Raw genomic sequence first — 26,132 nt, forward strand, 5'->3', positions numbered from 1 at the left:
GAAGTCTTCGAGCTACTCACATACTAGGGAACCAATCTCATATGCTCGTACCTTAGTTAGGAGTCTGCAGTGGGGCACCGAGTCAAACGCTTTCCGGAAGTCAAGAAATATGGCATCCGTCTGATACCCTTCATCCATGGTTCGCAAGATAGGAAAGTACCATTGTTAACAGATCGTAAGGAGATACAGAAGGACTTGGACAAAATTTCCGCTTGGTCTAATGGACGGCTGTTCTGCTTTAAATGCGGATAACTCCAATATAACGCCTATATCAATGAGAAAGGACATTGTAATATCTGATTATAAGATTAGTGTGAATATCTTGTGCACGTCACATCGTATGATTATTTGGGGGTACCTAATACTAAGATGCGATGGAAAGGGATGATGAGCAAAATTCAGTATCAGGGAAGGCAAGTGGAAGACTTAATATTTCTTGAAAGGGAATATCATACAAGACGCGGCCGGGAGAGAAGTGTGCTGACCTCGTGACTTCCCATATCCGCATCCAGTGACGCCTATCGGCTCGGGATGACACGGCGGTCAGTGGGTAACGTTGGGCATTCCGAAGCTTGTTGAGACGGACTTTGATTTTAGTTTAGTTGCAGTATTTTGAGTCTTAATTCTATTTTGTAGAAAGCTGACATTTTGAGACCGTGGCTGTGTACAAAATACAGTCTGATTCATGCGGAGAAGAAATGAGCAGCGAGCCACTTTTAATAACGCTGTGCATTCACATGAATAGCGCCGTTACCGGTTTTGCACCGACAGGTTCATCATCAGACGGCTGGTCACGTTAAGATACAGATTTTGTTGTTGCTTGTATTATTTTTTTAAATTCCCCTTATGATGAAAATTCTATGGGGTAGTCACGCCGTATGATCAAAACACAATATGAGAAACGGCCTATTTAACTGTAATTTTACCTGGTAACGATTGACAGCAACACAAATAAATCCTTAAAGCAAAAAAAACTTTCAGCTGCAGGTTACTTACACTGAAAATCCCGAGTCATTACATTGCAAAGCTGACTGTTCGTGTTCATGAAGCATTAAAGACTATATGAAGCATTTTTTTTTGTTATATATGTACGCATATAGTATGAACCTCCACTCAAACACCAAAAGGTTTTAAAACTTCCTGGCAGATTAAAATTGCGTGCCAGACCGACAGTCGAACTCGGAACCTTTGTCTTTCGCGGGCAAGTACTCTACCAGCCCTTTTTTAAAATATCATTTTGTTCGTTTTCGTTTGTTGCATCTGGTCGTGGCGGACGTCGCAAGACACCCGTTTCAGTTCGTCGTGGATCCATTAACTCAGTTTTTTTGTTACAGAGGGTAGATAACCCTCTGACCGAACACGCTGAGTTACCGTGCCAGCAGTCAGGAGTGTTAGTTCTGCAAGGTTCACATAAGAGCTTCTTTGAAGTTTGGAAGTTAGGGGGACGAGGTACTGGCAGAGTTGAAGCTGTGAGGAGGTGTGAGTCTTGTTTGGGTAGCTCAGTTGGTAGAGCACTTGGCCGCGGAGTGAAAAGGTCCCGAGTGCGAGTCTCGGTCCAGCACACAGTTTTCATCTGCCAGAAAGTTTCATATCAGCGCACACTCCGCTGCAGAGTGAAAATATCATTCTGCCACCAAAAGGTTTTGCCACGTGGAAGACAGCATACAAACATGGCAATATCTCAACTATAAAAATGTCAAAGAATTTCTTTCATAGAGATGTACGCTGATGTGACAGTATAAAATTTACAAAATACAAACGTTTCATTACATGCAACTTATATTCAGTGAGAACTGATTACAGTTCAGATAAAAACATAAAGAGACTGGATGCTAGAAAATGTACCTGAAATGACATTATATAAATAATAGCTGTCTCACAAATTACATCAAATGATTGTAACATCAGCAGTTACTGCTAAAATAATTCATTCCCAACATTTTTTGATAACACCTCGTATGTCAGAGGAAACTCTGTCATTTACAGCGTCATATGGGATTGTTTGAGAAGAAGCGCCGCAAAGTGATTGACGAACAGCAGAAAGAAAAAAATAGAGCCGCATCTGTTTTAAGACAGTTGTCGCAATGATCAAAATAAGGTGGTGTTGATACCAAACAGAAACATGAAAAGTTCAAGTTGATATTACTAGTTCCTTTTATTTTTTTTCAATGCATAAACATTTACAACCGGGATGAAATAAGTGGACAGTGTTGGTTACAAGGGACGCTAGAGGGGCGGCAATGTTGACAGCAGTGTAGTGGAGGCTATTGGGAGCAGCTGAAGCACGAATCCGCGGCGGCACGAGCCACAAAGGGCAGAACAATGGCAGCCAGCCTTAAAGAGCACCAGCAGCAGCGCACCACAAACAGCAGCAGCTGCACTCTGCGGCTGAACAGTGCTACCTCTGCTGCACAACTGACGACCTCGTTCTACTTGACGGGCGTGTCTAAAATATACTATAGCACCCAACAGTCAAGAGCGAACCCAAGCTCTGAGCTCAGGGGGGACGAAACTCATATTTGTTTCTCTTTGAAGACCGAAACAGTTTTAAGATTTCACTATAAATATTTCTATGTACACTTGTTGCTGCTCAGTATCCATTACGTGTTCCTCCTTTCCTCAAATCGGCACTGAAATAATAATTCCCCGTTGTGTTGCGGGGCACAATTCTAGTTTGCTTTGAGAATTTCAGCCGCGCGGAGTGGCCGCGCGGTTTGAGGCGTCATGTCACGGACTACGCGGCCACTCCCGCCGGAGGTTCGAGTCCTCCCTCGGGCATGTGTGTGTGTGTGTGTGTGTGTGTGTGTGTGTTGTTATTAGCATAAGTTAGTTTAAGTAGTGTGTCTAGGGACCGATGACCTACGCAATTTGGTCCCTTAGGAATTCACACATTTGAGGATTCTGTTTTGGATGTGGGTGGGATCTACGCCAATAACTGGTAGAACTGATTACGTCGCTCGGGACCAGACTTCATCAGAACCCATCATAACGTGCGATGTGCGTCAGATGAGTGTTATAGGGCAGCTGTTCTTCGTAAATTACTCAAATGACATGACAAGACCGTCCGCTATGGCCGAGCGGTTCTAGGCGCTTCAGTCCGGAACCGCGCTGCTGCTACGGTCGCTGGTTCGCATCCTGCCTCGGGCATGGATGTGTGTGATGTCCTTAGGTTAGTTGGGTTTAAGTACTTCTAAGTCTAGGGGACTGATGACCTCAGATATTAAGTCACATAATGCTTAGAGCCATTTGAACCATTTTTGACATGACAAGCAATTTTAATTGCTCACAGGAGTGTTCGCAGATGGAGCGTCCTCAGGGACCAAGTACCCTTGAAGATTGACAGAAAACATTGTTTCATGCTGCAGTTAATGATCACCCTAAATGTAAATTTATTATTTTCCTAGACTGATTCTCCGATCGTCATGCATTTTCCACGAATAATACCGTCTAAATCACTTAATGCATTTTCACTTTGTAACTGCTACTGTCGTCATCAGATCTGTAGCTCACAACCAAACCTCTAGATGTCAGACACTCAGAGCGGTGTCAAACGTTGTATATAGATACAGTGTCAACAAAAACACCGATTTAATTAGTGCTATGTGCCGTCATCCAGTAGAACATGCGAAAAGGGTAATTAAAAGTAACACGAGAGCTGAAAATCACAGGGAATGTATATCTGTGAATGATTGCTTTGAATACCTCGGGTGGGTGAGTCGGTACAGCGTGAGATCGTCTTACGCGTTCAAACCCAACTGATGACTTATATTTTTATTTTTACTTTCTGTGCGTGGAACTGTTATATTGGAGGACATTTTCCTGATATGGAAAAGGACTTTTCGGAGTTTGTAGCAATGTTTTTTTGACAGTGTGCTTTCGTTTCGTTAGCTGAAAGTAGCAAACCAATAAATAGAGCAAGTTTGTATAGATGGGTGTGGTGTTCTGTCGGACATGTGCAACAGAACAGATACCACTCATGATGAAACTGATAGTGCGCTTGTAGTTTCACAGAATAAACATAAAGAGTCGGAACAATTGCATCATAGGTGCAGAAGTATTAGTAGTCCTATAAAACACTATCGCCCATAATACAGTAAAAAAAATTGTCATCATTGTGATTTGAACCCACGATCCTTAGTAGTTGCTACGACGTTTTAAGACTCTACCAACTTCCCCACCGATGTTATACATATTAATTGTTCACGTTTATGCTTTTCTGTGATCCGTGGTTTCGATGCTACTTTTAATTAATTTTTACGCCCGGTCTGCTAGCCCCCCGACAGCACACAGTACGAACTAAATCGGAGTTTTGGTTGATGCAACGTTTGGTATCGATCTGAGTGTCTGACATCTGGAAGTTTGGGTGTCAGCTCAGTGTAATGCCAGAATACACCCACCAAAACTTAGAGCTCGTAAAATAAAATTCAGTGTAAGTAATAATAAAACCTACGTCAGTTAATTATCTTATTCCCCAACATTATGAACTAACAAGAATGGAAACAAGGTTTATTGCTCTAAAGGGTACGTTATTACGTTTAACCGCTATCAAGATTTAGAGTTATTAATTTATTGTAAGTGCTCGACTGAATGCTGGTCTTTTTATCTGCTTATGTACACTCCCTGACAAAAGAAATGAAGCACCTGGAAGGCGTGGTCGGATGCCAATGTAACTTCGTGCTCGTACGCATCATCGGCGGGTATGTAAATAATTGGGGTTGCAATTCAGTTTGACAGGTAGAACACCCACCAGAGTGCATTAATGTCTTTCTTGTTTAGTGGCATTACCAGGCATGGTGCGGTTTATAAGGGATATGAACAGCATCAGATAGTGACTAATTACAGTCCAGGACACGGAGTTGCCGCCTACTCGTCTGAGGCTGCATTATCAGCATCTGACTGTGTTTGAAAGGGGCGTCATTGTGGGTCTCCATTTGACATGCTGATGGAATAATGCAGTATCAAAGAGTTTTGGGGCAATCCAATGTGACAGTGGCCCGATGTTGCATGGGAACATGTGGGAAGCCGTACTCGCCATGGTTACTGTCAGTCACGTCTGACCACTATAAATGATGATCGCTCTACTGTGCGCCAAGCACATCGTAATCCCTTCACATCTGCGCCAGCCATCCGAGAAAAAGTAATGGTATTTCTACAGCATTCAGCCATCTCACAACATTGGTTGGAGACTAGCAGCAGCTGTACTAGGCAACTGTCGTCCCATGAGTAGGCTGCCCTAACACAAAAGGACTGTGTCTGGAGTGGTGAGTTGACCGTGAAGCTTGGACTGATGATGAACGGAGTCGTATTGTGTTCACCTTCGATCTGCTGTTCTCCACTACCCCGAACGACCACTGTCGACGAGTATGGAGGAGACCTGGAGAGAAGTCCCGTTTTTTCAATGCTTTTGAGGGGCATACAGGTGTTAACTCCCGGTACTGTGATGTGCGGATTCATCAGGTCACGGCTGGTAGTAACTGAATGAACTCTGACGGCACAATAGTATATCCTGCATCCTCGAGTGTTATCTCATGCGACAGTGGTACCATTTTTCAACAAGACAATGCTCGTCCTCAACGAGGGCTGTCTATATGATGTTGAGGAAATTTTGTGGCCAACAAGATCCCTAGATCTCTCCCCAATAGGACCTGCATGGGACCAGATCAGACGTTAACTCCATCCCGGTGTCAGTATATAGAAGCCATCGCATATACGTGATTGCAGACTTTCTCGGCGTATTTCAATTGTGAACCCTTCTGGAGTTATCAGCGACAAGATAACGACGCCACTCGGCTGGTAACTCAAGAAAATTTCATAGAGGAACCATCCCAGTTGCTTTGTGAGCTAGTTTCCCTTAGAAGAAGATGCAACAATTTTATGACACCCTTCCCAACCTAAACAGTTTTGTTGTTGATAATTCTGCCGACAGCAGGACCAGCCATACCTCTGAGGATGTCCAACGTAGTATTGGACGAAACGTTAGGAATAGAAGAATACCATGAACCACGGCCATATAACCAAGAATAATTATCAGAAACAGTACCATCCGGCCGTGAAAGCCTTCAATGTATGACTCAACAGTTTTCCCCAGCTGTAAGGGCTGACTAATGTGCGTCTGGAAACGGGGAAAAAATGTTATCGGGTCTGGTTTGGATGGAATACGGTGTAGAAGAAATAGGCCTTCCGATGAATCAAGACCACTTCAGACTGCCAAAATTCCTTTAACCATTCCTTTAAAAGTCTTAACTGTTATGCAAAATGAGTCGCCACGCATTTGACTGCCTACTATTGGCAATTAGAGTGCGAACGCGGGGTGTGAGACGTTTCCACTGCTCAATGCGGCGGAATAAGGGAGTATAAAATAATTATTTTTATGTCTTTTATGATTATAGGGGTGTCAGCACCATGGTATTGAAACAAAGTCATTTTCTTAAGTGTTCGTGGTGTGGACCCCAATCTGGGGGCCCCAATGCTGCAGCCTAGATAGTATGCACGTTAACACGAGTGAGTTGCCAGTATAGATGGCTTTACTGGCTTCTCATAGTTAATGGACGTCTTTGGTACGGCCGCCGAAAGTCGTAAAATATACTACTGGTTCCCGGCGAAGCCACCCTTTCACGCCGTTTTCTACGCCACGCTGTTAGAGCTCAGGAGCACCTCTGTCCCTGAAATCATTTGTCGTCAGATGTGAGGTGATACGAGTTGCGTTATAGGAAATTGCGGCAAGGAAGTGACTCTTTCGAAGTGGAGTATCAAACGGCTATCACTCATAGTTTCAGTCCGTGGTCAAACTCTAATTATGAATTAGTTTGGGTTCCGTGGAAATGAAGAAACACGTAAGACAATACTGACCCATCGACTTCGCTTAGAAGGTAGGTTAATGAAAGGCAAACGAAGTTTTATAACGTTTGCAGACTTAGAGAAAGTTTTTGACAACAATGACTGGAATACAGTCTTCAAAATTCTGAAGGCAACGTGGGTGAAACACAGAGAGCGAAAGATTATACACAGCTCGAACAGAAACTAGGCTATAGTTATAAGAGTCGAATCATATGAAAGGGAAGCAATACTTGAGAAGGGAGTGAGACAGGGTTGTAGCTTACTGCTGATGTTAACCATTCTGCATACCGGCCAGCTGTGAAGGAAACTGAGGAGAAATTTGGAGAAGAAGTTAAAGTACAGGAAGACGAACTAAAAATTTTAAGGTTTGCGGATGACATTGTTAACTCTGTCGTAGGTGGCAAAGGATTTGTAAAATCAGTTGACCGAAATGGATAGTGTCTTCAAACGAGCTTATAAAATGATCAAGAATAAAAGTACAACAAAGGTAATGGAATGTAATGGAATTTAATCAGGTGATGCTGAGGGAGTTAGATTCGGAAATGGGACACTAAAAGCAGTACATCTATTTTTTGCCGCTTGAGGAGCGAAATAACTGAAATAGGCCGAAGTAGAGAGGATATAAAATGCAGACTGGCAGTAGTAAGAAAAGCATTTCTGAAAAAGAAGAAGGTCAATATGAAACATAAATTTAAATGTTAGGAATTCTTTTCTGAAAGTACACTATGTGATCAAAAGTATCCGGACACCTGCCCGAAAATGACGTAAGTTCGTGGCGCCCTCCATCGGTAATGCTGGAATTCAGTATCGTGTTGGCCCAGCCTTAGCTTTGATGACAACTTCCACTCTCGCAGGCTTACGTTCAATCAGGTGCTGGAAGGTTTCTTGGGGAATGGTAGCCCATTCTTCACGGATTGCTGCACTGAGAACAGGTATCGATGTCGGTCGGAGAGACCTGGCGCGAAATCGACATTGCAAAACATCCCAAAGGTGTTCTGCAGGATTCAGGTCAGGACTCTGTGCAGGCCAGTCCATTACAGGGATTTTATCGTCGTGTAACCACTCCGCCACAGGCCCTACATTATGAACATGTGCTCGATGGTGTTGAAATGTGTAATCGCCATCCCAGAACTGCTCTTCAACAGTGGAACGCAAGAACGTGCTTAAAACATCAATGTAGGCCTGTTCTGTGATAGTGCCACGAAAACAACATGGTGTGCAAGCCCCCTCCATGAAAAACACGACCACACCATAACACCACAACTCTCGAAGTTTACTGTTGGCACTACATACACTGGGAGATGACATTCACCGGGCATACCCACACCCTGCCATCGGATCACCACATTGTGTACCGCGATTCGTCACTCCACACAACATTTTTCCACTGTTAAATTGTCCAATGTTTATGCTCCTTACACCAAGCAAGACGTCGTTTATCATTTACCTGCGTGATGTGTGGCTCATGAGCAGCCGCTCGACAATGAAATCCAAGTTTTCTCACCTCCTGTCTAACTGTCATAGTACTTGCAGTGGATCCTGATGCCGTTTGGAATTCCTGTATGACGGTCTGGATACATTACTGCCTATTACACATTACGACCCTCTTCAACTGTTGGCGGTCTCTGTCAATCAACAGACGAGGTCGCCTGTACGCTTTTGTGCTGTACGTGGCCCTTCATGTTGCCACTTTCACTATCACGTCGGAAACAGTGGACCTAGGGATGTTTTAAGAGTGTGGAAATCTCGCTTACAGACGTATGACGCAAGTGACACCCAGTCATCTGGTGATGCTCGAAGTCCGTGAGTTCCGCGGAGCGCCCCCATTCTGCTCTCTTACGATGTCTAATGGCTACTGAGGTCGCTGATATGAAGTACCTCGTGGTAGGTGGCAGCACAATGCACCTAATAAGGAAAACGTATGTTTTTGTGGGTGTCCGGATACTTTTGATCATATAGTGTATTTATTTGGAGTGTGACCTTCTACGGAAGTGAACCATGGACGATATACAATGCAGAAAAGATGTAACATAATAGTGGTGCTACAGCAGAGTGCTGAATATTAGATGCGTAGGTAGAGTAAGATTGAGGACTGGGAAGAAAAGATGTTTATCGCACAACTTGACGAGAAGAAAGGATCGCTTGAAGTAATTGCCAATTTAGTACTGGAGAGAAGTGTGTGCGTATGCGGGAGGGAGAGGGGGGGTGGGGAGGAGAACTGTATACGGCGACCAAGGGATGAATATAGTAAGCCGCTTGATAGATGCAAGTCGAATTAGTTATTAGGAAATGAACAGGCTTGCACGGAATAGACTGGCGTGGAGATCTGCACCAAACTAATTAACGGGATGAACACACCACCACCGCAACAACAACAACAACATTAATAACGACGATAAATCACGTTCCATACAAAACACTAGGGTCCCACTGACGTCACTGCCTGTTTACGCTATCGGTGTGCCGCTACCCTATTGAGTAGGGCAGTCGGCACTCGCTGGCGGCGCCCTACCGTGCGTGTGGCTGAAGTTGGAGTCGAGGTCGAGCTTGTCGTCCTTGTCGTGCAGCTTGTCATGCCGCGGCGACGACCCGCCCTTCATCGACCGGAAGTACTGGCTCCAGCGCGTCCGGCCCGCGTCCTTCTTCAGCCGCTTCTCCTTCGCTCTTCTGGAACAAGGATACAAAGTGTAACATGCCCACTCTGTCCCACACAGGTATCGCCGAGATACTGCCGGTCTACAGGGTAATCCGTACAAAATAAACTTAAGGAAAAACGTAGCAGTATCAAGAAATAATTTAAGAACAGTAATGAAATTTCGGAAATACATTTTTCTACGTAACATGTGTAAGTGATCAACATCACAATTAATAGAAGTGGGAGATAACCCAATGCAAATGTGAACTGCTGGTACATTAATAATAGTTTTAACCGCCACAATGTTGAATGGAAGCAAGCAAACGTACATGCACTGTTTCGTACAGGTGCCAGATGTTAGTTTGAGAGGTGGAGTTCCACTCCTGTTGCGCTTGGTAGGTCAGTACAGGATGTTTGTGGATGGCGCTGGTGTTGTGGACCAACGACGTTCTATGTGTGTTCGATTGCAGACAGATCTGGTGATTGAACTGACCGAGGCAACTTGTCGACATTCTGTAGAGAAAGTTGGATTACAACGGAGGTAAGTGGGCAATCGTTATACCCCCAGGACTGCTGGTCATGAATGGCAGCACAACAGGCTGAATCACTGCTGTGACAGTTGACGTTCGGGGAGAGGTAACATTTGCTCCGTTCACTGCCACCACCTACGATCATGGTATGATGTCTGAAGTTGAAAACTGACCGAAACCGCTAACCATAAAATAAAGGTTTATTTGCGGTTGAGACTGTTTGGGTTCATTTCAGGTTGCAGTTGTAGTTCTCCGTGACGGCTAGAACGGACACCAGTGGGCATTTGTGTTGTTAGCGCTTAGTAAGTGGGTTAATTACAAGGTGTGAACACCGAGCGGCCTAAGATGCTGCAGTCATGGACTGTGCGGCTGGTCCCGGCGGAGGTTCGAGTCCTCCCTCGGGCATGGGTGTGTGTGTTTGTCCTTAGGATAATTTAGGTGAAGTAGTGTGTACGCTTAGGGACTGATGACCTTAGCAGTTAAGTCCCATAAGATTTCACACACATTTGAACATTTTGAACAAGGTTTGAACAGCGTCAGATGATGAATGATCACTGTAAGGGTCTTAGAGGTACCGCGTGCTCTTGAGAGACCAAGTTACTATCCCCTGGCAGAGTCTGACAGGGGCCTTATTGTTGGACTCCAGTTGGGCAGTATCCAGATTTGTGGGGTATTCTGATGCGACAGTGGCTCGACGTTGGACTGCATGGAAACGTGACTCGTCGTCAAGATTTAGTCAACCGCGACTTAACTCCACAAGGGAGGATCGCCATATCGTGCACCAAGCACATCATAGCCCCTACACATCCGCTTTAGCCATCCGAGAATAAGAATCCCTTTATCCCTCGACATTGCTCAGAGACTGGCAGCAGCCGACTATGGATTTATGCCCCAAGCTTAGGCTGTCAGCACAACACAACGGCTGCGTTTGGACCGGCGTCGTGCTCGGAAGGCATGAACTACTGACGAATGGCGGCCCATCACTATCGTTGGTGACTATGGCGGAGACTTGGGGAGAGGGCCCACTCTTTCACGATTGTACAAAGGCACAGATGCGTTACTCTCTGCGTCATGGTGTGTGGAGTTACCGAGTATATCTTCTGGTGGCGGCAGGTAGTGATGAGGGAATTATGACGACACAACGGTAAGTCACACACGTCCTGCGTCCTTACTTGTTACCTATCGTGTGACAGTATCCTGGTGCCACTTCTCAACGAGACAGTGCTCGTTTGCACATGCCACACGTTTTTATGAAATGATTGCGTGATGTTAAAGTACTCCTGTGGCCAAAAGGATCCCCACATCTCTCTCCAGTAGAATTTGTGTGGAGCCATCTCAGACAACTGCGTCCCATTACCAGTATCCAGTATATGAAGGACCACTTGCAACTGTTGTGGGCCAGTTTGCCTGCGGAGGAGATACAACAGCTTGATGACACCATTCCCAACCGTATCAGCACATGCGTCCAGGCCAGAAGGGGTGCAACGTCATGCTGCTATGTGAGCTCATCCTGCCAAGTTCTTTGCCAATGTGACTCCATTTTTCAGTCACTTAAATAATGTCACATGCCATCTCAACACGGGAAGTTACATTGGGTTTCCTCCTTGGCTTCGTGGGTGCTTCACTTTTTTGTCACTATAGTAATTGTATGGTAGTGACATGGACTGTGGGGAAACCGGAAAAGAAGAAACTCGAAGCATTTGAGATGTGATGCTACAGAAGAATGTTGAAAATTAGGTAGACTGACAAGGTAAGGAATGAGGCTGTTGCCGCAGCATCGCTGCGGAAAGGAACATACGGAAAATACTGACAAGAAGACCGGACAGGATGATAGGACATCAGTTATGACATCAGGGAATAACTTCCATCATACTAGAAGGAGTTGTAGAGTAAAGTAAGACAGAGATTGGAATACATTCAGCAAATAATCGATGACGTATGTTGCAAGAGATTCTCCTAGATGAAGAGGTTGGCACAGGAGAGGAATTCGTGGCGGGCCTCATCCATCCAGTCAGAAGATTCTTCTTGTTGTGCATAACATTAATGCCTCATCATTCGTTTATTGTGCAAACTCTTTTCTTGATCATGTCTCATTTTCCTGCAAAATATGCATCCTGTATCGCACAGAAAGCTGAAAACTAAGAGGGTTGGAACTTTCATAGTGGCAACTATTTATTTACAGCTCGTACAAAATAGATACGTGTTTCAAAGTTTTACTGACTTTCAAAGTAGTCACTAGCATTGTGTATAACCCGTTGCCAGCGATGTGGAAGTCGTAGGATACTCTTAGCAGTGCCAGTTGTGTTGACAGTTCAAGCGACGCGGTCTATTGCCCTACGAATTTGTAGCAGTTCTGAAGCGAATGGCGTGAAATGTTTCCTTCAGTTTAGAAATCAAGTTGAACTCACAAGGGCTTAAGTCAGGGGAGTGCAGTAGGTGGTATAGCACTTAGCAGTCCCATCAGTCAAACAAATCAGTAACAGCCGGCACTGCACCTGCTTGCTTGAGCATTGTCCGGCAAAATGATGGTCAGGTCCTGCAGAAAGTGTCATCACTTCTGTCTCTAAGCTGGTCGTAGGTTGTATTCCAAAAATGAACAGCATAGACACAGAAGTGATGACACTGTCTGCAGGACCTGAACAAGACTTACAGTACTGCCTTAGCACATCACACGATGGAGATTATTTTGCAATCACACCTGCTAAAGGTAGTGTTCCACTTGACGTCCTCGCTTTTGGATGCAATGCTGTAGTGAGTTACTAATTCTTTCAAGCACGAGCGAATCGTCTCGGAAAGCTTGACAAGACTGTACAATTCGCTGCTCCCGTTCTTCAACGAGAGTGGACTTTTGACGTGACCGTAGACAGAAAAATTCATAGGACTGAGGTCAGGTGATCTTGGAGATCAAAGTAGAGCTGGCCCTCGTTGACGCATCCATGTTGGAGAATATTGATACATTTGACCTCTCCTTATATTAGCAACAATATGTGCCAGTACGCCATTATGCTTGTGGTACATACTCCAACGTTACGCAAGGGGAACATCTTCCACCTGTTCTGGAAGAACCTGCATAAGAAACTGAATGTACTCTCGGTCATTAAGGACTTTTGGAAGAATGTGTGTTGAGTGAAACGATCTCTCCAACTACGATTCAATCAGAAATGTTGTTAGTAAGACCTGACAACATTAGATGACAGAGATAAACGATCTGAAGTACTTCAAAAATTTAAAAAAAAAAAAAACATTACTTTACAACTGACTGGCGAAGGTGTGTCAACTCTGTGTTCAGGTACGTTTCTGAATAAGCGTGATTCAGAATTTCCTATATCCAACGGTGTACTGAAAATTTGGCTCATACGTCGCACAAAGCGAGAATATTCGTAGATGCACTATCAGGCGATGGCATTCAACGCTACAGTGTACGTAGAGAGAGTCTCTAGCTTGAGTGATCTGGAGATGGTTGTTTAGCAACTATAACTAATACTCAACTGTAGTCATGTGTTATTGCAGTCGAGACAGTTAAAAAATATTATATGAATTTTTCAAAAGTTAGAAAGAAACTTTGCTGATGTGGTGTTTGGTGAACAGCGTTTAGGTCCACGTAAAATTTAAGTTCAGTTAGTAGAAGACTGAATAGAAAAGTTTACATTTCAAATCAATTTGTACTAACGAGAACAATATTTCATAGACACAATTTGGCAATTACCTCGCAAATGGCTCGTTTGCTGAACAGTGTTTAATATAACAATTATTGCCTCTATTATAATAATACTTTCATCTGTGTCACTTCTCACTATTGATTATGTTACACACTGTATAATAGTTCTATAAATACTCTGTCCATGGCTGCTACAATTAATGTTCAAGAGGTGCAACGGGTTTCGTTAATTAAAGGATTGCGGAAGTGCTATGAAGAGGAGAGATATAGTGTCACAAAAATGTTCAGGTGACGTGGAGGTACTAGAGATATGTGGGCAAGAACATAAAACACAAAGGAAAGGAGGAAGGAGAAAGAAAAAGAGAAAGAAAAACGGGCGCCCCGGTATCTCCGGCTACTGCTCATCCTTCTGCCGACGCCCATACATTTTTGCCCGTCATTTGTCTTCGGACTCTTTTATTCGCCACCGCCCTTCCCTGAGACTTCCCCGAGCTGTAGCCCTCCCCTCTCCTTCCCTACCCGCAGAGCGGTTTCTTCCGTTACTTTTCTTTTTTTCCCCTCTCCTCTTTTTTTCTTTTTGATGGAAGGGTCTTGGTTCAATTTGCTGATCATCCACTGCGCGTCGCCCCCTCTCACTCCTCTTCCTCCTCCTCCACGAAGACTTCTTCGCGTCCTCGCGTGCCTCTCCTTCGAGCCCGACCTCGATAGCGGCGCAGCCTTTTCTTCCAGGTCCTACCCGCGCTGCCTCCTCCCACGCGACGACGCCCGGCGCCCGGATTTTTTCAAAAAGTCCCGGGGGAGACTGCGGAACGTGCAAAGCGCGAGGCGCCGTCAGGACGCTGCGGCGGTGGGGAGCTAGGGAGGGAGGAGGGAGGGGGTGGCGCTGTGACGTATTGATAGGGAGGACCAATCAGGACGCGTGCCCGGACTTTTGTGCGGCCCGCCGTCGGAAGAAGCCATATTTCTCCCCCCGGCGTCTTGACCGGACCGGCGACGCGGACAAAGAGCGCAGCATCCGCGGCTTCTCGAAGCCGTACGCGGCGCCGGCTGTTTGTCTCGATGCGTCACGGCAACAAGTGATGCGTGACAGCGGCGGGCCGAGCGAAGCCTTACCGCCTATAACGCGACTTATTTCTGGAACCTCCCTCCCGCTAAGCTCATACTGCTTACTGCTCGCCACTTATCACCTACAATCTGAAAATCAATCTGTGGTATCCCCGCCTCTCATCCCTTTTGCAGCCTAGGTCACCAATGAACGATAGGTTATTGGTAATCGGCAAGCATGTACCTCCTTCAAATTCCGGAGGAAGAAGTTGAAACGGTACAGTAGTTTCCGCTCTATAAGCAGCAGGTTTCGCTGCTCGCTCGCACCGGGAAATAGAAACAGAGGCGGCTCCGCAGTTTCATTACACGACGCGGCCGGCCGCTGGTGCAACAGAACCCATGTGGACGGGTGGAAAGAAATGTGTCAGGCTTCATAATACGTACTTATATGTGTCGTGTATTATGCATTTCTTGTACGTGAATGTGAATCTGCACATGAACTTTCCTAATCCTCCTCACACCTTCCCGTAAAGCGTGGCCAAATCTTTGTTGGGAAGTAGTTCTGTAGTATGTCCGCCCCTCGTGGTCTCGCGGTAGCGTTCTCGCTTCCCGAGCACGGGGTCCCGGGTTCGATTCCCGGTGGGGTCAGGGATTTTTCCTGCCTCGAGATGACTGGGTGTTCATCCCCATTACGGTCGGAGGAAGGCAACGGCAAACCACCTCCATTAGGACCTTGCCTAGTAAGGCGATGCAGGTCTCCCGCATCGTTCCCCTACGCTCTGTAAAGAAGCATGGGACTTCATTTCCATTTCCAGTTCTGTAGTATAGTAGTGCCAACCTTACTCCTGGCTAGGGGATTAGAGAGACAGCACAGGCAGGTAAAAGTCAAAGACTTTCCAGTGTCACAAAATTTAGGGTGGAGAGGTTGGTCACGGTCAAGTGGTTCGACCACCCCCTCCACTGGGGCCCAGGAAGACCTCCGGGTGCCCGCCATATTCTAGGAGGGTAAGTGAGACGTGCCCTCAGTGCGTCTGTCTCAATGTTCACGCATGGAAGAGAGGTATTTGAATATTTGTACTAATTCTTTTATTTCAGGTTCGGATTGTGTAAGGAAATGAATGATCTCGGTAATGTAGGAAATTTGACCCCCTGTGTTAATGTATCTGGTCCCCAGTTTTCCCGTTATCCTCCTCACATAGTGGATGTCCTATGTAAAATATTGGGACGCTTTGGTGGTATACATTTGGCCAACGCAATTCCGTCTTACCCGTAGATGTGTGCGTGCATATTAGTATATAATATACCCGAGCTATAAGTTGTGAAATTGTAATATCTGTAAACCGAAACAATTGCTGCAACCGCTGTAAAGTCGAGTGATAATGTTTAAAATAAATAGGTAATCAACTGTCATCAATCTTTAACATACCTTAAAAATCACAAAGAAGTCAAGTTAAAGGAATTTATTTAAAATAAAAGCTATAGAATGCAGGGACCCACACATCAGCATGTGAGCCCTCCAGCCCCTTGCCTAGTATCGTACAGAAAGGGTACGCTCTCAAGCTCCCCTCCCCTGTTATCCGTGGCGCAATTTTGATTCAGGGCTTGACGACATCAACTTTCATCTGGCGTCCCTATGCAAGGAGGTTAGACGGTAAACTTTCAAAATAACTTACAAAAACAGAAAACCTCGACCAGTTGGTATTAAACTAGAACGCTAATATTCACACGCGTGTGGAATATGGTGATTAAAATCTCATCTCTTGTTGTTGTTGTTGTTTTCAGTCGGAAGACTCATTTGATGCAGCTCTCCACGCTACTCTAGGTTGTGCAAACCTCTTCCTCTCTGGACAACTACTGCAGCCTACATCCAATTGAACCTGCGTACTGTATTCGTCTCTTGGTCTTCCTCTACAGTTTTCACCCCCACACTTTCCTCTAACACTAAACTGATGATTCCTTATCTCAGAATGTGTCCTAATAAGTTATCCTTTCTTTTAGTCAAGTTATGCCTCAAATTTATTTTCTCTCCAATTCTATTCAGTGTTTCCTCATTAGTTACGCGATTTACCCATCTAATCTTCAGCATTCTTCTTTAGCTCCACATTTAAAAGGCTTGTGATCTCCTCTTCTCTGAACTCCTTCTCATCCATGTTTGACTTCCACACAAGGCTACACTCTAGGCAAACACCTTCAGTAAACTCTTCCTAACTTTGAAATTTATATTCGATGTTAATAAATACTCTTTTTCGAGAACGGTTTTCTTGCCTTTGCAAGTCTACCTTTTAATATCCCGTCTACGTCGGCCATTAACAATTATTTTGCTGCTCAAATAACAAAATTCGTCTACTACTTTTAGTGTCTCATTTCATAATCTAACTCCCTCAACATCGCCTGATTTAATTCGACTATATTCCATTATCCTTGTTTTGTTTTTGTTGATCTTGATCTTATGGCCTCTTTTTAAGACACTGTCAATCGTTTTCAACTGTTCTTCCAAGTCATTTGCTGTCTGGCAGAATTACGTCATTCGGAAATTTCAAAGTTTTTTTTCTCATCGAACGTTAATTGCTTCTCCAAATATTTCTTTGGTTTCCTTTACTGCTTGATGAATGTACAGCTTGAATAAAATATCAGGGACAGGCTACAATCCTGTCTCACTCCCTTCTCAAACACTCCTTCCCTTTCATACAATTCGACTCTGATAACTGCCGCTGGTTTCAGTACACGTTGAGTGTAACCTTTTGCTCCCTATGTTTTACCCCTGATAGCTTTAGAATTTCGAAGAGAGTGTTTCAGTTAACACTGTCAAAAGCTGTCTCTAAGTCTACAAATGCTGAAACGTAGGTTTGTCTTTCTTTAACCTATCTTCGAAGATAAATCGTAGGGTTAGAACTGTCTGGCATGTTCCTACATTTCTCAGGAACCCAAATCGATCTTCTCCGAGTTCGGCTTCTACCAGTTTTTTCATTCTTCTCTAAATAATTCTTGTTAGTAACTTGCAGTCGTGACTTATTAGACTGACTGTTCAGTAACATTCATGCCTATGACTTCATCGTTATGTGACTGTATGTTCAGTAGAGAGTAAAGCCATTCCTGTAGACGAAGTGTGGTGCGAGAACATGATGACTGCCGGCCGGGGTGGCCGAGCGGTTCTAGGCGCTACAGTCTGGAACCGCGCGACCGCTACGGTCGCAGGTTCGAATCCTGCCTCGGGCATGGATGTGTGTGATGCCCTTAGGTTGGTTATGTTTAAGTAGTTCTAAGTCTCAGGAGACTGATGACCTCAGAAGTTTAAGTCCCATAGTGCTCAGAGCCATTTGAACCATTTTTGAACATGATGGCTATCGAGTGTGAAAGCTAGTGCCAGAAACGGACTCGAAACCAGAATTCCCGCTTATCTTAAGCAGTGTTCTTAACCATCAGAATACGTAAGTATGCATCTGGTCTGTGGCATTCTAGGAATGTCATTGATGTTTCCATCTATGATTTCCGATAACTGCTATCAGAGGTTCTCCCACGAGGTATATGGGAATGTCACTACAGTTGAACAGAGTCGGTAGCAGACCTTCGCTTGCCCTGGCACAGGGGGGTTGGGGTTATTTTTGGATGAGGAGACCAGATAGCGAGGTCATCGGTCTCATCGGATTACGGAAGAACGTGGAAGGAAGTCGGTCGTGCTCTTTGAAAGGAACCATCCCGGCATTTTCCTGGAGTGATTTAGGGAAACGACGGAAAACCTAAAAGAGGATGGCCGGACGCGGGATTGAACCACCATCCTCCCGAATGCGAGTCCAGTGTGCTAACCACTGCGCCACTTCGCTCGGTGACGCAAGGGATATACAGCGTCACATAAAATCTTACCATGATTACAAAAATTTATTTCTGACGAAATATGCCAGACACTGCTACGCGGATATTTGCAAAGTTTCTATGGATGCAACTCTACAGGTGCTCTGATAGTCTCTTCTCTCATTCTCTCTGTCTTGTTTGTTACAGGTAGCGTAATTTAGGAGTGCTGCTGTCACAATGGCGCCCATACAGGAGAGAGCGCAGTGCGTTTTGAGTTTTCATAAAACACCGCCACCTATTACAAAAAATGGTTCAAATAGCTCTGAGCACTATGGGACTTAATTTCTGAGGTCATCAATCCCCTAGAACTTAGAACTACTTAAACCTAACTAACCTAAGGACATCACACACATCCATGCCCGAGGCAGGATTCGAAGCTGCGACGGTAGCGGTCGCGCGGTTCCAGACTGTAGTGCCTAGAACCGCTCGGCCACACCGGCCGGCGCCACCTATTACAGATCAGCGACAATTTCTAAGTGCGCCGCGCGGGGTAGCCTTGTCACAGTTCGCGAGGCTCCCACCGTCGGAGGTTCGAGTCCTCCCTCGGGCATGTGTTTGTGTGTTGTCCTTAGCGTAAGTTAGTTTAAGTAGTGTGTAAGCTTAGAGACCGATGACTTCAGCAGTTTGGTCCCATAGAACTTACCACAAATTCCCAATTTTTTCGAAGCGCTTACGATAAGCGGTAGGCCTGAAGTGGATGACGGTACTCGTGATACCGTGCTTACAGATTCCAAAGCAGTCTGCTAAAATCGACGCTTGGTGTTTCCGGAGAAACAGGCATACTCAGAACACTGTGGTGAAGATTTTACACAAATGGCTGCGTTTATAGGCATACACAGTGCAACTCCTGCAGGTTTAGCAGCCAGATGATAGGACAGACACCGGCCGCGGTGGTCTCGCGGTTCTAGGCGCGCAGTCCGGAACCGCGCGACTGCTACGGTCGCAGGTTCGAATCCTGCCTCGGGCATGGATGTGTGTGATGTCCTTAGGTTAGTTAGGTTTAAGTAGTTCTAAGTTCTAGGGGACTGATTACCACAGCTGTTAAGTCCCATAGTGCTCAGAGCCATTTGAACCATTTGATAGGACAGACGTAATAATTTTTCTAGCAACACGCTGGAACATATCCATGCAGTCAACGACTACCTTAATAAGTTTGGCTTTCGGATGAAGAGCCTATTAAGGTCTTCGGTAATGCTAACAGGCATCGGGGAACCTAAGTAATTGCGGAACAGCAGATAATGGGCAGCCATAAAGTGAATGTATGGTGTGGCTTAACGCACACCACATTTACTGGCCCGTTCCTTTTGACTGATCCGTCCACTACGGCAACAGTTTACCTGAGCTGCTTTACGTTGCACCTCAGCTTCAGGAATTTCAACCATGAGTAGTGTTTCAGCAAGATAGTGTTCTTTGAGGACAGATGGATCGGTAAAGACGGTCCAGAATCATGGCCACCACTTTTCCCAGACATAAGACCTCCAGACTTTTCTGTAGGTATTCTTTAAGGACAAAGTGTTCAGTTCATCTGCAGCTGATGTGCAAACTCTTACAGCACGAATACGACAAGCGTGGCCTTCTACGGGCAATAAACGGAGTACATGTGAAAGGGTATCTATAAAAACCTTTGAGTGAAGCTATCGTTTGCAACAAATAGCAAAGCTGCTGCTAGGATAGTGCCTTATAAAAGAAATTCGTAATCAGGTAAAGAATCTCTGCTCGTCCTGAATATAAAGTGAATTTAATGCACGGAAATGAGTGAGTAGATGGGGATGAAATCAATTAAGATATAATGGCATGAAACGCAACCGTTCCAATGTGCTGTCCCTGCAGTGTAATAAACAACCAGTGACAGATCCAAAATTTCTATCAGTCAGTGACTCTAAACCTGATTCGTTACTTATCGCGAGCAGTCGCCTTAATCAGTCAACTATCTGAGTACGCCTTCACGACTCACTCAAACATTCATCGTCACCAATGTTGCTACCTAATTATTAGCAGTGGTTTCATGTTAGTACATATCCACTGATTTCAGTCCCATCGATCCATTCATTTCATTTCACTTCGTTTAATTCACTTCATAAGAAATATATTACTTCCTTCGGGATACATATTGCGTAATGCATGTTTGAAGACTGCAGAAATCTGGGTTCACTCAGAGGGCTGCCCCAACCCATCTTCCAATGTACCATTCGTATATTAGGAAAGGGGGGGGGGCAGTGGATGAATCTGATGCAGTATTGTACCAGCGCCGCGTACAATACGATAGCTTCCCGAGTACAGTTGTACAGTGTGTTCGAGAACTCTCCTTACGTCTAGTTCAAAACAGTGTACTGTATATTTGGTTACTTGCATATAAGAACTAGGTATACAGTGGGTACGTACTCCATCGTGCCTTAATTCGAGATCTACATCGGCATCAATAGGCCCCAAGCCACCTAATGGTGTGTGACCAAGAATACTTCTAGTACCACAAAGTGATCCCTCCCGCTCCGCCCCTGCCCTTCCCTGTTCCACTCACGAAAGGCGCGTGGGCAATATGATTGTCGGTAAGCCACTGTATTAGTTATAATTTCTCGAATTATCGTGGTCATTTCGCGAGATGTATGTGGCAGAAAGTAATAAGATATCCGACAGCTCCCGGAAAGAATTCACTCCGTGAAACACAACGCTACTGGTGTTTGTTGAGCATCTTTGTAACGCTCTAGCGCCGACTGAACGATCCCTTGACAAAACGCGCCGTTCTTCGTTGGATCTTCTCTATCTCTTCCATCAGTCCTACTTAGTATGGATCCCAAATTCAAGATCAAAACTCAGTAATCGGTCGAACAAGCGCACTTGTAAACCATTTCTTTCATGGATGAGTTACATTTCATTACGATTCGTCCTATGAATCTCACGTCTGGTACCTGCTTTTCCTGCTATTTATTTTATGTGGTCATTCCACTTAGGGTAGCTTTGTGTGTTTACTCCTAGAAATTTTATGGTAGCTACTATTTCCAGCAGTTTGTCATCAATGGTATAGTCTTATTGTAGTGGATTTATTTTCCTATGTATGTGCAATACGTTACATTTATTTACGTTCACGGTCAACTGCCACAGTCTGCATCATTTATCAATCCTTTGTAGGTTCATTTGCAAATCGATACTGTCTTCTGTCGTTGATACTTTCTTGAAGACAATCGTATCATCTGCGAACAGTTTTAAAGAGCTTCCGACGCTTTCTCCTAGATCATTTACATATATTGTAAACAATAACGGCCCTATCACACTTCTTTGGGGTATTCCGGAAATTACCTTTACATCTGTCGATTTCGTACCGTTAAGAGCGACTTGTTGAGTTCTATTTATAAGAAAGTTTTGAACACAGTCGAAAATCTGGTCCCATAATCGGTAAGCTCGTAGTTTTTCACTATGCGGCAGTGCGGACGGCGTCAAATGCCTTCCTGAAGTCAAGAAACATAGCATCAAACTGAGCGCCGTTATCTACAGCTGTATGGATTTCGTGGAGGAAGAGAGCGAGCTGAGTTTCGCAAGATTTCTGTTTGTGGAATCCATGTTGCCGGCGAGGGTGGCCGTGCGGTTCTAGGCGCTACAGTCTGGAACCGAGTGACCGCTACGGTCGCAGGTTCGAATCCTGCCTCGGGCATGGATGTGTGTGATCTCCTTAGGTTAGTTAGGTTTACTTAGTTCTAGGCGACTGATGACCTCAGAAGTTAAGTCGCATAGTGCTCAGAACCATTTGAACCATTTTGAATCCATGTTGATTTTTACAGAGGAAATTTTCTTTCTCCAAAAACGATATAAGTCCGGAGCATAAAAAGTGCTCCATACGTCTCCAAGTCCTCAATGACCTATTGCGAAGCATGTTAGGAGTTACGCTTCGAAAACCTTCTTCAACACTTCTAGTGAAATTCTTCAGCCGTCGTGAGCCGACGTTGAGCCACGTGGGACGTGGTTATTCCCAATAATGGGTGGTCTAGCGTTTTATTGTCCGGGTTTTGTGATGGCAATATCGGTGGTGCTGAAAGTGGCTGTAGTACCCTTGAGCGAGACACAGCATTTGGAAATTACGGCATTCAAATATGACAGGCTGTAACTCGCTACTGTTTGTCGTTGTTAGCTAATACACTCCTGGAAATTGAAATAAGAACACCGTGAATTCATTGTCCCAGGAAGGGGAAACTTTATTGACACATTCCTGGGGTCAGATACATCACATGATCACACTGACAGAACCACAGGCACATAGACACAGGCAACAGAGCATGCACAATGTCGGCACTAGTACAGTGTATATCCACCTTTCGCAGCAATGCAGGCTGCTATTCTCCCATGGAGACGATCGTAGAGATGCTGGATGTAGTCCTGTGGAACGGCTTGCCATGCCATTTCCACCTGGCGCCTCAGTTGGACCAGCGTTCGTGCTGGACGTGCAGACCGCGTGAGACGACGCTTCATCCAGTCCCAAACATGCTCAATGGGGGACAGATCCGGAGATCTTGCTGGCCAGGGTAGTTGACTTACACCTTCTAGAGCACGTTGGGTGGCACGGGATACATGCGGAGGTGCATTGTCCTGTTGGAACAGCAAGTTCCCTTGCCGGTCGAGGAATGGTAGAACGATGGGTTCGATGACGGTTTGGATGTACCGTGCACTATTCAGTGTCCCCTCGACGATCACCAGTGGTGTACGGCCAGTGTAGGAGATCGCTCCCCACACCATGATGCCGGGTGTTGGCCCTGTGTGCCTCGGTCGTATGCAGTCCTGATTGTGGCGCTCACCTGCACGGCGCCAAACACGCATACGACCATCATTGGCACCAAGGCAGAAGCGACTCTCATCGCTGAAGACGACACGTCTCCATTCGTCCCTCCATTCACGCCTGTCGCGACACCACTGGAGGCGGGCTGCACGATGTTGGGGCGTGAGCGGAAGACGGCCTAACGGTGTGCGGGACCGTAGCCCAGCTTCATGGAGACGGTTGCGAATGGTCCTCGCCGATACCCCAGGAGCAACAGTGTCCCTAATTTGCTGGGAAGTGGCGGTGCGGTCCCCTACGGCACTGCGTAGGATCCTACGGTCTTGTCGTGCATCCGTGCGTCGCTGCGGTCCGGTCCCAGGTCGACGGGCACGTGCACCTTCCGCCGACCACTGGCGACAACATCGATGTACTGTGGAGACCTCACGCCCCACGTGTTGAGCAATTCGGCGGTACGTCCACCCAGCCTCCCGCATGCCCACTATACGCCCTCGCTCAAAGTCCGTCAACTGCACATACGGTTCACGTCCACGCTGTCGCGGCATGCTACCAGTGTTAAAGACTGCGATGGAGCTCCGTATGCCACGGCAAACTGGCTGACACTGACGGCGGCGGTGCACAAATGCTGCGCAGCTAGCGCCATTCGACGGCCAACACTGCGGTTCCTGGTGTGTCCGCTGTGCCGTGCGTGTGATCATTGCTTGTACAGCCCTCTCGCAGTGTCCGGAGCAAGTATGGTGGGTCTGACACACCGGTGTCAATGTGTTCCTTTTTCCATTTCCAGGAGTGTACACTCACAAATGTCGATATAATCCTTCCGCCTGCCGGGGTGGCCGAGCTGTTCTAGACGCTACAGTCTGGAACCGCGCTACCGCTACGGTCGCAGGTTCGAATCCTGTCTCGGGCATGGATGTGTGTGATGTCCTTAGGTTAGTTAGGTTTACTTAGTTCTAGGGGACTGATGACGTCAGAAGTTAAGTCCCATAGTGCTCAGAGCCATTTGAACCATTATAATCCTTCCATTTCCAAACCTTTTTTGCTATGATCACGTATTATTAACTGCAGTACTTGTAGTTCATATGGTCTTTAGTGACTGTATTCCGTTGCTTACTGCTCAACTGATGGAGTGACGTCGGCACACGTTTCTTCTCGCGTTTTCTTGCATCCACCACATGGCCTGTTTTTGACCGTGCCTTAATCAAAAGTGCGTTTCTTCCAGTCATTCAGCGTTACCTTACGAAGTGGAGTCTTGCCAAAGAAATCTTCAAACGCACTCGGAATTTCTGTCATTGTTTGTCCCGTCTGTGAACGTTCATGTAATCTCAACTACGCCACGAATAGCTCCTCAGCAGTATAACAGTGTCCCCTCTCATTACCCATGGCTCCAGAATTAAAACAAAGCGATATTGAAGAAAGACACGATACTGACAAAAATGGTTTTCGTCATTCCATAGTAACGTTGCAAATATAATATCTATCTATCTCCCCAACTGTACAAAGTGGAGAGGTGTAACAAGAGTTTTAAACACACTTTACTGTTTTGCAATGACAAAATGTTATTGATAAAGGGTCCAAACACATTCATTTTAGGAGAATAATGGGACAGGCTTACAACTTGTTCATACTCAACAGCTTAATCCTCACTAACATGAAAACTAGTGTTATGTAGGCTTAGCTCTAAACGAATGACGAAGTTTTACGAGCACCAGAAGTAGAGATCAATGGATACCCGCTGGTTGAGGCTATATGTGTGAAATACATAGGAATGCAAGCGAATAATAATCTAAGGTGACATGTGAGTAAATCAGCCAAAATGATCCGGTCAGTCTACTTTGCACACAGATACCTCTCTCACTGTGTTCACGTGCAGACAGAATGAAGACCTCATTTCTGTCCTGTTGCATCATTTCTGCGGTATTGACGCTAAGGAGAAAAATGTATTTATTCTATCAATGCGTGAGATAAGTATATTGCGTGACTTTGATTACTAAACATCTTGCAGAAGCTTGTGCAGGTATCCAGGGGTTTTTACACTTGGATGCCATTGCATTTACTCCAGAACGGTATTTGTGAACTGGGAAACGCCGTTACGAAATACAGTCGTGTACTGCGGGCTGCCGCCTTTCCAGGCCGCTGGCAACACGACCGCAGGAGATGCGAGGTAAACAACACCTCTACAACAAGCGCACCGTGTGTGTTGCCAACCGTGTTTCGCATAACCGTCACAGCAACTCGTACTGCCAGCTTCACCGCTAGAGGCACGAGAGTCCCTCAGTTAGCGCTGCTATCGCAGGCACCGTTTCTTTCTCCCCCAGTCACGTGTCCACCGATCTTCGCAGCAGTTTTCTTCTGCCGAGCGGCTATAAAGGAAGCAGCCTGGCCCGGCAGAGCACGCTCAGTGGACATTCGCGCGCCGGAGATAATCGCCATCAGTGTCTCGTGTGTGTGCCTTCGTTTTGTCTTTAGTGTTCTTTCGCCGTCACGCCACCACTGTTCACGTGTGCCGTCGCAGTCATCCGTGTTATGTGCGCCGTGTCAACTAGTGTTAATGTTTTTTCTCGTCCAGCGTGAACGGCTCCATGTTTATTGTTTTTCGCGTCTACAGTTTTTGCCCGCCGTTTTTATTGTATTATCTGTGCCACCTATATGTAATACTTATTGTACCACTCGCGGCTGAAGAGCAGCGTAATATGCAGCTGCCAGCCCGCCTTTATATAAGGTGATCAAAATAACAATAAAGAAAAAAAAAACGGCAGAGCCAGCTGACATAGAGCAGATAGTAGCTCCGGGCCAAGCCTCGACCATCCACGGTCCCTCAGC

General features: G+C 45.6%; 1 protein-coding gene across 1 annotated transcript in view; it reads right to left on the reverse strand.

Annotated features, from left to right (window-relative positions):
- The window catches only part of LOC124616261 (LIM/homeobox protein Lhx3), a 213,696-nt gene that overhangs the window by 90,809 nt on the left and 96,755 nt on the right, over positions 1-26,132 (reverse strand). The window contains exon 5 of the mRNA XM_047144565.1: positions 9,350-9,504. Coding sequence (XP_047000521.1) covers positions 9,350-9,504 — 155 coding nt within the window. The remainder of the gene's footprint in view (positions 1-9,349; positions 9,505-26,132) is intronic.

This window comes from Schistocerca americana, chromosome 5 (genome assembly GCF_021461395.2).
Source record: "Schistocerca americana isolate TAMUIC-IGC-003095 chromosome 5, iqSchAmer2.1, whole genome shotgun sequence".
Lineage (NCBI taxonomy): Eukaryota > Metazoa > Arthropoda > Insecta > Orthoptera > Acrididae > Schistocerca > Schistocerca americana.